Below are 13,620 nucleotides of genomic sequence, written 5' to 3'. Positions count from 1 at the left end.
AGCAGTGTGCCATGAGCAACTTCACAAGACTCAGAGTGGTGCTGGGAATTGAATCCGGAGAGCATTTGAGTCAACACAAGATTCCTAACCTCTTAAATAAAACCAATGATTGATCATAGGTAGCGATTTTTGTGTGCAGGAAGGGAGCTTCCAGCATAATGGTCCAAAACATAAGTCCATCAATATTCAGGTAACTTTTACCCCTTGTTCATTTCTGAACAGAGATTTTTCTACATTGTATATCAGTACTGTAGCCCTGCTAACAACCAGTATTATAGCATATGACTGACCTTACAAATAACCATGTCGGTTTGGAGGAAAAATAAGTAAGATCAGCAGAAGAAGAACATGTGGAAAAAGGTGTAGATATAACAGGTTTATATGTAAAATAAGATAGGCTCCTGAGTACAGCCAGCCCTGTAGTCTCTGCAGTAGGCCAGAATCACAGAATTTTCCACTCTCATATATTGGGATGTGCATTAGTGTTGCTTGGGGAACAGTCTGTGTTTAGGGACCTGCTGCTTCACATTTACCCTTGTGTCATCATTTATTAATTGACTCTTCAAAATTAGTTCCTAACTTCAGTAAACTTCCTTATCTGCAACTTTGCTCCAAACATTTTTTATCCATTCCACTTAAGTGAAAGAAACCAAAAGCATTCTTAAATTTTCGCTTTTCTAGGCTCCAGAACAGTTTTTCCTATGCTATATGAGCTGTCCTACTGTAGTAATCAACACTCATAATCTCATGTGCACATCTTATCTTTTTGACCCAATAAAAGATAAACCGTATTTGGAAAGATGGGAGTGGAGATGACCACCTGCTTCCTTGTGGGATCCCACAGTCAAATTAGCTGCTCCGTTCTCCCTCTCTAAAATTGCATGCTCTGCCTTTCTGCTTTTTCCATACATCATCATCTTTTCAGAATTTCTTGCATCCTGAAATAGCATGGAGACCTCCCTCCCACCTTACCATTTATGAGTGGGAAAACCAGAGGATGACTTGAGACAAGATACAGCTAAATTCCTACCAACCAAGTGTGTCAGCTCTACCTTCCCATTATCACCACAGGGCTTCCAAACTCTCCGTGCCCAAGCTCCCATCAAAGGAAAACACCAAGTATAAGACAAAAAATAAGATGAGGGAAGAATTCAGGCAAAGACAGATCACAAGAATGAATTTATCCATGACAGCTTCCATTAGCTATCTCCTTGTTCATATGCTTATAGGGAAAAATAACTCCTTTGTGAACTCTTGCCCAAGAAAAAGGAGTAATGGCTAAAAATGCAATGAACATTGAGAAGGAGATGCAGAGAATACTATTTGATGATGTCTGTTACTGTATAAATTATGGATATTAAAAAAATAAAAGTCTTTTAAATACCAGGTTTTAGTTGTGCCACAAATTTAGAACAGAACAAACCACGTAGATGATCAGAAACCCCACCAGGCAACAGTGTCAAGTTGTCCGGTACTCCAAGGGTACTCCAGACACCACTAGGCGTAACAGCTCTGTAAAGCAAATAATCACTCTGCCAAAACTAACTTACCACAGGTAGCAGCAATCTCCAGGTAAAAGTGAGAGAAGTCTGGCTTGCACTTATCAAGAGTGTCTGGATGTGAAGCATGGATGAATCCCACACAGGAATAACTAGAATTATATTCAGCTGTAGGTAGCATGCAGTTAAATAACCACACTCTCCACATTTTCTTTTTTGGAATTTTTATTAATCAAAGACAGCATAGCTTTCATATTTTGAGTGATCAGAGAGATCCCAGGATGCTTTCATAGCTAAGATAAGCTTAACCAAAAGATGCACTGCAGAATACACGATGGTTTGGAATAACACAGTGCTGTCCCCTGCCTTTGTTATGACTGAGTGAACTGGTGTCACTTGTGCCCTGGACAGCACTAGCTGGGGTCCTCAGAAAGAGAATATGCTACTGGCAACAGACCATGACTCTTGCAGAAATATGCTAAGAGTTCCAAACGAGACAAAGGAAAATTTCACATTGTACTCGACTGAGAGGCTCCCTAAGTCCAGGGGAAGCATCAAAGCTCTGTCTCCACCACTGAGTCAGAACAATGTCCAGAGTGCTCGAGCTCTGGAAGTTGTACACATACAAACGGAGTGTTTTTTCTGCATGCTGTATAAATATACATATATTTTGATCAGCATTTATAGGGTTGCATAAAATTCAAAATATAAAGTTCTCCAAATTGTTGTTTAATACTCTTATGTGGAAGCTTTAAGGATTAAGTTTACCTGCCCATGTTTTCAAAAAAGCAAAAGCTAATTATATGGGAAAGTAAACAAGTTGTGCCATTTTAATTCCTTAGCATTTTATAAACAATTTTCAGTATAGCGAGAAATATTCAGTGTAAAGCACATGCTTAGCTTAAATCCTAGACTTTGAAAAAAATATAAGCAAAACAAAACAAAAAAAGCCCAGAAAGGAAGCTAGCATACGTTGTCTGCATGCTCACAGAAATATAAAAAGAGGAAGTGTGTTCCTCACTTGTAGCATTAATTTTATTTTGGTTTTAGGAAATTTAGATGCTTTCTTCCAAAGTAGTCATACTGACCATTATGTTACTGGCTTGAAAAAAAGGAAATGTTACAATGACAGGAATAAAAGAGTCCACATCACTTAGAATCATATACTTCAGCATTCGTCACGAACACCGCAGCAAGTTTATACTTATGATCCAACACTTTCTGTGTTGAGGGTAAACACATTGCTTGGTGTATGAAAAAGTATCATCCAAAAAATACTAGAAATCCCAATGAAAAATAATTAAAATTCATGGGACAATGGGACAGTTTTCTGGCCCAAAACCTTCTGCATTCCTTCCTCTCCACTTAACCCACTGAAGTTTGCTCAGGTTCTCCACAAGATGACACTATTTCAGAACAAGGTATTTTCCCCATGCAGATGGCATGCCAAAACTCCTGAATTCCCTAAAATGTTAACAATACAGGTCCTCCTTCACATGAATGGAGACAGTAGTTTAACAGATGTAGCCTTACAAAAAAAAAAAAAAAAAAATCAAAATCAAAAGGTCAAGCTTCAGTCCAGTTAGGAACTGAAAATGCAAGAAGTACAATTCAGGAGAGAGTTAATGATTTTGTGTAATTTCAGCTTGGAAGTACAGCATAGATAATGGTTATTACAGAAGCATCCATAACATGGTCATTACAGAGACAACACTGAAAGCTGCTTTGTTAACTGCAGTAACTGTGCTCTCATTGCACAAGTCTTGTTGGCAGCAAAAGTATTCAAAATTATCCAACTGGTAGTATACAGCAATATCATTCACATTGCACTGGGACATCTTCCAGCAAGAGGACGTTCTCAGTTTACCTAGAAAATAATTAAACAGATTAAGAGTAATGGAGTTTTTGGTATGGAGAGAGAATCACTGCCTAGACAATCATGTACTCGCTTTTTTTTAAGCTTTTTGTTTTTTTCCCTCACCAAGTGTTGGAAGTTTCTGAATGTGATTTCACTAGGACTTTGGTAGTGCATATATTGATAGAAAGTTGTAGTCCTGCATCCACAGCGCTCTCTTGTATACATACATATGGCTAAAAGATATATATATATTTAAAATTCATATGTAAATACAAATTACTGATTTACATATATATACATATATATGTATGTATATTGCTCAGCTAACCAGTGCTCCACATTCAGACTAAATGACCCACTGGGAGATATGCAGTTAGAGCTTAAACAATTCTTCCTCTGGGGCTCCCACCAGGCAAGGATAACACATAACCTTCTAGCTCAACCTGTCTGCTAATTCACCATGCAGCTCTTGCATTGTCCAGCAGTCCAAGTGTTCTACCTCCACCGAGCAAGTCCGGTAAATCAAGCTCATTTTTGTGCTGAAGGCAAGTCCCATCAGATGTGACTGGCTTCATTTCTACATACAAAATGTGGAAGACATAGCCTGAAGAGCAGAAGAGCCTTCCCCTCTTCTCAGCTATTCCCCGGAACACCAGAATTGAACCCAATTTGAATTCCATCTTCCCTAGCTTAACACCTCAAGTACCTGACTGCTGCCTCTGGCAAAGGACAACTGCTGTAGGCTGCATGCAAGAAAGCATACAGTTTGTGCTCATAGCAGTCTAGGCTCAAAGGAAAGAAACAATAAATCAGGATGCTAGCAGCATGGAGAGGTGTCCCACTCCAGCCATGGTAGAAGCTTCTTTTCTCCATGACAAGTCACAAACTTTAGCAAGGACTGTCCCAGGAAGATGGCAGTCCCATCCCATACTTGCTCCTGCTGTCCAAAGACAGCACAACAGTCTTTCAAGGGCAGAGGGAATCAGCTGGGAAAATGGGAGATTATTTCACGTTACTCAGTATTTCACTTTCAGTGGACCTGCATTAGGACAACAGCTGCTGGAGCTGCTCTAGTGCAGTGCTCTAGGCTGGCAGATCCATTTCTGTATAGCTTGCGCATATGCAGCAGGCTCTCCAGCAGGAAAATGCGGTTGCAAACATCTTCATTTACAAGGTGCAAGATGCCAAGCTGTCATTTTGCCTGGACAGTGGGGGACCTCCAACTAGACAGTTATTAGCTTCAGAATCTCTTTGTTAAAAGAAACAATTACAAGGCTGTGCTGAATAAAACACAATCCAAAGAAAGTCTGGGAGGATTGCCACATTTTCATTTCTGCCATTTAAATAGCATGCAAACTCCAGGACTAAAGAGAGACGAATAAATACTTTGTTACAGAGCTAGAATGACCTTCAACTGAGGTATTTATCTAGCATCATATTAACCCTGTATTTACATTAGAAATTATTAACCTTAGAACGACCACAATTAACTTCAAATTCAGTAAACAGTTTTCTCCCCTATATGCTTTCCTGAGCTTACACACTATGACTCCTTAGAGGTAACAAGTCTAACGTAAAACATGTGCCACACACAAATTCAATAAATAGTGAGTTCCTTTTATGATATTCTGGTTTTCCAGTGAATACCCTGTCACTCATGGCAAAAGAATCAAACATTATTCAACAACTAGGAAAGTAACTCCATGCCCCTGAATATCCTTGACCATGTTCCTTAGATGCAGATGAATTCACATTCAGAAAATTTAAATAAAAATTATTTAAAAACAATTTTTAAAAAAGACAGTCTTCAGCTGCAAGTTTATTTTACAAGTTACGCACGCTTTATCTGTTTTTAAAGTGTGACAAATTCAAGACAAACATTTTGTATTTTAAAGTCAATGCTGTCTGCTTTTTCTTCTAGCCACTATTGTGTTGTTTTTTTTCTTTATCTGTATATACTGCTATCTATTCGTGTGCTAGTACACATATAAATCAACTGTCTAAATCATCATCATCTTTATCAGTTGCTTTCAAGTCAAAATACATCAATTTGCTACAAGCACGACCTTCATGTTTGCGTTCAAAGATGTCTTCTGCATGCGGCTAAAAATGCTTGTTATGGCCAGATTAGAAGTGCACAGAGACTGAAAATTGATACAACCATGTTTACATTAAGTCTGTAGGACAGTACACATACCAAATCTCATCTGCAAGCAAGCATCTTCAGTTGATAAGCAAGTATTATTGGTCTTGCACAAGGAAGGGCTGTTCTCACAGTGGTAACACCTTAGGGCATAACCTAAGAAGAGAAGGTTTTACCTTTACTGAATAATAAAGTGCTGAAACATTATCAGCATTAAAAAGCAAAACAGAAGAAGACCAGCTGCATGTAACTGTCACAAAACATATCCCTGGTTATTAAACTAAAGACTCCAGATGAAATGTACAAGCGTTAGTGTTAGGTCAGAGGTTGGACTAGGTCTCTTGGAGGTCTCTTCCAACCTAGATGATTCTGTGATTCTGTAATTTCGATACTGGCAATTTTGAAAGTAAGACTTTGAAGCATGTACTTGCATCATTTTAAAATATGTCACCTTCATGTCACCTGCAGAATAACATATTAAATTTTTGCTTCCTTTACCTTAAAAATTACATTTTCCAAAATGACAGACAAAAGATACTTTTATCAGAATTTTATTCTCTGTTCTTTTAAAATTTCATTTCACTTCTCCCTCATGCTATACACCTAGTTACCAATTTATACAACAGGAATCCAATATTCCATCAGCATCATTAAGCATCTCCATTCTGACCAAAGACAATCAGCAACAGAAACTATGCCCTGCTTATAAGCTTACTCCCATTCCCAAAGTGGTATTAAATAATGCAGACCTTTCTTGTTTTTTTCCTTCCCAGACATAGTTTCCATGATTTCTTCACACAGTCATAACACTGCATCAGCAAAGAGCCTCCCTTGTACTCACCTGAACTACAAAAAGCCACCAGAACGATGCAGACGGTTAACAGGATACAATTCATCTTGACCATGCTTCTTCCCTAGTTTGGAGGCATAAACAGATTTTACATGTTTATTACATTAAAAATCGACACAGAACTGGCAGAACATACGGTGAGGAATCAAGGTCTCAAAACTCGACTCCATTTTAATGAAGTCACTGGCCAGAGAAGCCACAGAAGGAGAAGAGAGAGGAGTGACTTGGCACCTTCAGAGAACAGGGTTTTTATTCAGAGCACAGCCACCGGAGGCCCCTGGCAGGCTGCAGCTCAGCCCGCTCTCTGCCTGCTTATTGCACCACCCAACAGGCCTCGCTAATTCCAACAGCAACCCTCTGCAAGTGCACCTAACAAAGAGAGGTCGCTTAGGCCTGAATGCCTTTGCTTTTACAGAAATTCAGCCATAACCCTGGAGCCAGACCACACTCCTTTCTCCCTGTACTAGGTCTGGCTGGGATGTTAACTTTCCCTGCAGCAGCCCATACAGTGCTGCGCTCTGCACTTGTAGCTAGAACAGCAGTGGGATCACACCGGTGTTGTGTCTGCTGCTGAGCAGTGCTGGCACAGCATCAGGACTCTCTCTGACCCTCCTAGGGGGTGGGCAAAAAGTGAGAGAGAAACATCAGCAGGGCAGCTGACCTAAGCCAACCAAAGGGATATTCCATACCGTATGATGTCACACTCAGCAATAAAAGGTGGAAAAAGGAAGAAGAGGGGAGGGGTGGGCTCTCGTTGCGAAAACGTCTGTCCTCCTCCCGAACACCGGCTACGTGCGTTGAGGCCCTGCTTCAAGGACGTGGTCAAGCATCGCTCATTTGTGGCAAGTAGAGAGTAATTTCTTTCCTCTGCACTTCCACATAGCCTTTACTTGTTTTGTTTAGTTACTCCCTTTCCCCCTCCCTCTTCCCCTTTCCCTTTTTTCCCTTTAGTTGAATTGTTTAATTACTAATAATATTTCCTTAATAACATATATATATATATTTTTCTCTTTAATTAAATCAGCCTTATCTCAACCCGTGAGTTGTTCTTTCCTTTACTTCTTCCCCTCCTCATCTGAGGAGGGGGAGTGAGAGAGCGGTTGTGGTGTTCAGCTGCCTAGCACGGTAAAACCACCACACTCCCTCAGGGAGATCTCAGCACAGATCTGGCTGCCCTACGGAGGCATTTGCTCCTCCTCTCCCCACGCTCCTGCCAGCCCTGCCCAAACGCACACTGAGGTGCTGGGACAAGCCATTACATGCCATGCGACCTCAGGCACGGCTCAGGTCTTCCACCACGGCTGCCATCTGCGAGCAGCAGCGAGGTGGGAAGGTGAGGCTTCAGTCACTCTGACAGCAGCAGGAGCTGCCAGGCAGACTTCTGCACACAGAGGTTGAGCTACAGACTGCAGCGTCTACCGCTAAAACATCCCTGCTATTGCAGAGAACAGGCTCTTCAGACTAAGTATCGAGCAGGCACAGGCGCGAGAAGGACCAGCACGTGCGGTAGAAGGACGTGGGACACATTTATCTTCAAAGACCAAGTGGGATTTGGAAGTCCCAAGAATTCCAGGAATTCAGATAACAAGTCTCACTTATGATAAGGCTGCGATGAAGCACTCGCATCGCTGCTCTTGACTGCGTTCATATTGCTTGAAACTATTTCTCTATGCAGTTAAGAGTCTAGTGTGGCAGGCCATAATCACATCGGGATGGAATTTTTCCTCCCAAAACATAGCCTGTGAACTTCAAAGGATGGTTTTGTTGTAAAACATTATTTAAATCCTTCTGCATCTTAAGTCTAGTTATTTTTTCCACCAAAAAAAAAAAAAAAAAAAAAAAAAGAAAGAAAGAAAGAAAACTACTCCTTTACTCAGTTTATTGCTGAAGTTAAGAATAAAACCCTTCAGATGCGGGATGTGATTTTTTCCAGGGTAAACAACTTTGTGAGGAGCCTTCCCAGATCCTGTACCCAGTGGCTCTTCCCACAAGCGACACCAATCTGCAGGAGTGCCGTTAGCCCGGCTGTTACGGCAAGGCTGGCGGCTAAAGCGCGAGCCGTCCTGGACCGCAACAAGAACATCCCCGGGCACCTCGCCATCGCAGCGGAGCCCTCAGCCACACAGTGCTGTCAGCAGAGCACAGCCGTTCTGCCTTCTGGCATTCGCCAGACTCAGAGCGGTGCCAGGAACTGAATCCGGGGAGCATCTGAGTCAACACGAGGCTCCTAATCACTTAAATAAAACCAGTCCTTGACCATGGGTAGAGATTTTTGTGTGCAGGAGCGGAGCTTCAGGCATAACGATCCAAAACATAAGCCAGTCTGTACTCAGGTAACTTTTCCCCTCGTTCATTTCTGAACAGAGATTTTTCTGTATTGCATTTACAATACAGTAGCCCTGCTAAGAGCCATTATAGCACAGCACATGGCTGAGCTGACAAATAAAGAAACATGTATGGTTTTGAGGGAAGAAAGAGCAGCAGAAGCAGAAAATACAGTAGTCCTCATAGTAGCTACCAAGCCATGACCAGAACAACATAAGGCAGGTTAATAAAAGTCATCAGAGCCAGCAGAAGAGCTTTGTCAGCAGCACCCTATTGACGTTACCTATTTTGGGGGGGAAAAGGAGTCGTTTTTTCAGTGCTCCAGTACTGCAGAGAGACGAGCCACCAGTAGAACTGCAGTTTTTTTTTTATAAATAGAAATGCAATAGCCTGCGATTCACAGCACGGCTCAGGAGAAAGAAAGGGCTCCCCCAGCTAGGACCCCTGGGGCGCCGCTCCCGCTGCAGCCCGCAGCGAGCTGCCCGGCCTGCGGCGGCATTTCTCCGCAGTCCCCGCGGGCAGAGCCGCGCCCGGGGGACGGCTGCGGCTCGGCTCGGCGCCTGGGGACACCGCTGCCGGCCCCGGGAGAAGCAGCCCCCCAAAAGCGGGGGGAATTTCGTCTCCCCGTTATAGCGCACTGCGGTGCCGTGACTCAGGCCGTGAAAGCGAGCCCGGCTGGCACGTCGTGCCGCCCCAACAACGCTGCACCCCGCCCCGCTCCTCCCTCCCAGGCCCCTCGGCACCCCGTCGCCTCCAGCCCTCAAAGGCGACCCCCGGCCCGCGGCCCCGGCCCGGCTAGCGGTTTCCCCCTTAGCCCTCACCGGCTCCGCGCCCCCGCCGCCGGCCAGCCCCGCACCGTCTGCAGGTGGGGCGGCGGGGCGGCGGTGCCATAGCGCCCGGCCCGCCCCGGGGGCGGAGCGGCGGGGCTGGCACGGCTCGGTACGGCCCTCGCGGCGGCTCGGCAGGGCCAGTGCCCGGCCCGGGCACAGGCAGGGCTTTAGGGGCCTAAGAGCTTGGCTCTAATGGGGCCCTAATTAACCGCGAAGGTGTGTAAGGCGCTTAGGGTGTTATTGTGAGCGGTTTAGCGAGCAGCAGGATACGCGAAATTAAGACTTGATAAGTTTATGTTATATATATAAAATTAATTTATTTGTAAAATTTTGCACTGAGGAACTGGACCTTCGACCATGGGTGGGTATTTGCCTGTTTTCCCTTCCCTTCCGGTAACCCGTATCGTCATGTAAATGGCATTTCCACCTGTGTCTGTCTCCATTTTACATTCCCTGCCTAGACAATTAGTGACAGCAGTTAATCTAACCCTGGACTAACTTTAGCAGCAACTTTTTTTTTTTTTTTTTTTTTTTTTTCCTGCTAGTGGCTGGCTCCCCGCTTGTTCTCCCCTCTGCTGCAGTCCCAGCAGTGGCTGAGGGGTCTCCCTGTTAACCACCGACTACATTAAAGCCCAGCAAAATGCTGAAGAAATCCTACAGCCATGGTAAACAGTCAGGGACAGCCTTTCCCACATACAAAACAAAAACAAGCAAAAAAAGGGAGCTTTGGTATATATTCACATTTGAATATACTGAATTTTCAGCTTTATGCTGAGTACATAGATGTTGGATGAGACTTCACTGGGCCTTCTCTTGCCCAGTAAAATAAGCATCAAACCTTCAGCATCTGAGCCAGCAGAAGCTGAAAGAACTTCAGGCTGGGTCAAAAGGATGGTCACCAAAGGAACAAGCAGCGTAGCATGTTATGTTGTACAGCTTATAGCAAACAGCAAGCATTTAGGAGTTCTAAGTATCATAACAGCATTTACAAATACACCTACCCAACACCTGCTCGCTGAATCACCGGGAGCGCTGGTGAAATGCTGTCTTCTTACGTAGGATCTTGACAACCACTTCTCTTCCCCAGTGAAGATTTTTACAGTGCAACAGTGCTGGCCTGGCAGACGTAGCTAATGCCCTGTTTTCTTCCATGGTCTTGGCCACTTCACTTTTCATACTGATTTGGCATAAACACCGCTTTTGGGTGGGGTGAGGAAAATACTGGCATGCACTTTGTTTCATCTGCAAGTAATGACGAGGTACAGTGCTTGCAGTAACACATCTGGTAACTTCGGGCAGTATGCCACTGTGCTAAAATAGCTGCCTGAAGCCATTTTATATAACCTTTCTCAAGTTACAAATACATGTACATTTGGTACAGTAACGGCAACAAGCTGTTCTACCTGGGTAGATTTTTAATTCATACATGCGTTGTTAGCAGGCTGAGTCCTGTGACTACCAGCTGTGCTTGGATCACAGCCCACAAAACCTCAACATCACTGCTCACAAGTTTGCAGAATAGTATGATCCTGTTTTCTTGTCTTACTCAACAGTAGGCAATAATTACATTCTCTTCTTTAACAACTGAAGGGAAAAACCACTCCTTGAGTAAGATTGTTAAGAGCTGGAAGTGTTTCTACAGATCCTAACGACCTTTGGCTGATACCACTTTACTAGAACATACAGATCCCTGTTGCATACCACAGCGAAGCATGACAGTTAATAGTCCTTAAACCACACACACAAACCTATTGCACTGGGATAAGTTCCACTTCTGCTAAATAAATGGGTGCCTAAACCCCTTTTCATTGATTTTTTTTTAACCAATGATGAGTTTTCAGTTAAGAAAAAACATTTAAGCCACAGCCATCACATTTTCCCCTCATAATTAATACCGAGGGGTCTTCAGAATAATTTAAAAAACTATTCTAGTACTTCACACTGTTACTCAGACTCCTGTGGGAGGTAATACAATTCTGTTTTACTTCTCTAGATGCTTCACCTAAACAACTGTTGCAGGGGTTACATTCAGTTTTTTTCTACCTTACCCTGCTATAGTTGATCCAGATGCTGTGTGGCACAAGAGAAAGATGTGCGCAGTGAGAATCCAGTACTAGGGCTTGTAAAAATCTAGAGTTTATGTAACAGTTGTAGATAGTAATGGAAAAAAAAAAAATCACTCGGAACAACAATATGCTGGTATCCCCTGATTGGGGCTACTAATTCTGGATGTCAGAAAGAATTGACTGCAGGAAAACTAGTCACAGTTTTTGCTCAAGTCTCAGCAGAATCAGTCCCATGTTGCACTTTGGAGCAAAGGAGGCAGTTAAGTTGTTTATTAATGACAGTGGAAACAAAATAAAAGTGATAAAGCAATACTTCTTTAAATATAGAGTTTCTAGTCATCTAGTGTTCTGTCAGGCTCTTTTTTTTTTTTTTTTTTTTTGGATTCATGCATAGTTGCAAAAACCCTTAGAGGATTTAGGGAGACATGATACTTCAACATAAGTTGTCACCTATGACAAAGTCTGAACAGCAAACATCATATAAAGAAAAACTCAAAACGTATTTACAAATTCATACTTTGTAGTCATTGGGAAATTTTGTTATCGAGTGGCAGATTATGCATGTACACTACATTCCAAAAAGGCATTATTCAATCAGAGTCACTTAGCATAAAATTAAGCTGAAAGACAGATTGTCCAAAAAATAAGGCCAGTTTCATTCCAAATTTATGTATCTGATAACCAGAATTTTCTGGTACTTATGTTAATAAAAAGAGCATAAGAGCACCTGATCTAACCCAAATGGGATACATTGACCAACCTGCAAATTTCATTCCTAGCAGAGATTATCAACAGTAGAAACTCATGAGAAAGGACAATAGTACACACCTTTTTTGCCATCTTGTCTATTGCTAATTTTAAATGTTTGTATAAAAACAAATCCCCACACCGCATTTGTAATATGATCATAAATAGGCAATAGTTTAAAACTGTAAGATATGATTACCTCAGACTATCAAGCTGTTTTGCACTTTGGAAAAAAGTGAACAAAACCTAAACATCTTCCTCTTCCTCTCCCTCCCTCCTTTCCCCCACACTTCCAAGCCAGGGAAAAAAAAATATATTCAGATGAATATTAGAGCTGGCACCAACATTCATGCTAGTTGCCCTGATGTGCAACAGAAAGTTCATTTACAACAGTCAGAAATATTCTTATGCACTAGTCCCAAAGAGTTCAGCTTCTGAAAACAGTTTTGAAGCAAACAAAATCCCATCAGGTATGATGTGGGCAGCGTCCAGAAGGTGCAGGAATGTCCAACACTCTACGTCGATCTTCATATTCGTCAGTGTCTGTGGAATCTTCATCTTCATCCACTGCATATTCATTATGATTCGTTTCCTAATACAAAACATACACATATTTAATCAAAATTTTGTATTCCAGCTACTTATAAAGAACTAACAATTCCCTAGAAAAATTGAAAGTCTATATTACTGCATTGGTTACCCGAGGTAGATACCATACCCCGTGTCTTAAAACCAGTTCCCTAAGCTTACAATAATAGTTAGCAGTAAAGATAATTTTGCTTAAGCACTTGACCTTTAACTCAGTAAGTGTCCACTAGCCTTAATTATTCCATGTATACAACTATGTATACAATGCCACAAGGTACCACAATTCAGCACCTTAGTTGTACCAATTTCCTTGGCAGCTTATCTAGTCTTTTAATACAGGTAGTGTTTTTTTATTATTATTATTATTATTTTTTATTTTAAAGAGGGTCATTGCTACCTCTTAAAACTAGAGGTACAGCAAAAGATATAAAAGCAAATGATTTTCAGAGTCAGCTGGCTGGAAGAGGTTACAACTCACAAATGTAAGCTTGAGTTAGAGATTACATTTTCCATTAAAAGCACGACCTCTGCTGGCATTTACCGTTATAGCTGCTACTGAGTTTCTCAAATGCCTTGGAAAAACAGGAAAAAGTATAAAGGTAGATGCTTACTCCTAAGAAAGACTCAGTGCTTGCACAAAGTCTAAGTTCTATCTGAATTAGACACTAAATAAGGGCTATGCTCGTGATAAGATAAAGCAATCTTCTCTAAATG

The 13,620-nt window shown here is 42.1% G+C and overlaps 2 protein-coding genes and 1 long non-coding RNA gene across 3 annotated transcripts in view; all 3 read right to left on the bottom strand.

Annotated features, from left to right (window-relative positions):
- Positions 1–1,706: 1,706 nt before the first annotated feature.
- CD59 (CD59 molecule (CD59 blood group)) lies at positions 1,707–9,622 on the bottom strand. Its single transcript, XM_035327354.1, has 4 exons — positions 9,497–9,622; positions 6,342–6,414; positions 5,555–5,656; positions 1,707–3,366 (listed from the first exon to the last, which is right to left on the bottom strand). The coding sequence occupies exons 2-4, from the start codon at positions 6,403–6,405 to the stop codon at positions 3,173–3,175; spliced, it is 360 nt and encodes a 119-aa protein (XP_035183245.1). The 5' UTR covers positions 6,406–6,414; positions 9,497–9,622; the 3' UTR covers positions 1,707–3,172.
- LOC118167671 lies at positions 6,737–7,874 on the bottom strand. The gene is made up of 2 exons (XR_004751221.1): positions 7,489–7,874; positions 6,737–6,804 (listed from the first exon to the last, which is right to left on the bottom strand). It is a non-coding gene; the product is annotated as an uncharacterized LOC118167671 (long non-coding RNA).
- Positions 9,623–11,812: 2,190 nt separating the features above from the next.
- Positions 11,813–13,620, bottom strand: part of FBXO3 (F-box protein 3) — a 28,195-nt gene continuing 26,387 nt past the window's right edge. Inside the window, exon 11 of the mRNA XM_035327353.1 lies at positions 11,813–12,910. Within this exon, the coding sequence (XP_035183244.1) occupies positions 12,785–12,910 (126 nt within the window). The 3' untranslated portion in view covers positions 11,813–12,784. The remainder of the gene's footprint in view (positions 12,911–13,620) is intronic.

Source organism: Oxyura jamaicensis, chromosome 5 (assembly GCF_011077185.1).
Source record: "Oxyura jamaicensis isolate SHBP4307 breed ruddy duck chromosome 5, BPBGC_Ojam_1.0, whole genome shotgun sequence".
Classification (NCBI taxonomy): Eukaryota; Metazoa; Chordata; class Aves; order Anseriformes; family Anatidae; genus Oxyura; species Oxyura jamaicensis.
The sequence above is the reverse complement of the archived record's forward strand: the minus strand, read 5'-3'. Positions and strand labels throughout refer to the sequence as shown.

What these genes read in the sequence shown, in the direction of transcription:
- CD59 (XM_035327354.1), bottom strand. Translation starts at nt 6,405, where the DNA reads ATGGTCAAGATGAATTGTATCCTGTTAACCGTCTGCATCGTTCTGGTG. An exon ending in GGTGGCTTTTTGTAGTTCAG is followed by an intron (nt 5,657 to 6,341) that starts GTGAGTACAAGG and finishes TTCTCTTCTTAG; the next exon opens with GTTATGCCCTAAGGTGTTAC. An exon ending in TTGCTTGCAGATGAGATTTG is followed by an intron (nt 3,367 to 5,554) that starts GTATGTGTACTG and finishes ATTATTTTCTAG; the next exon opens with GTAAACTGAGAACGTCCTCT.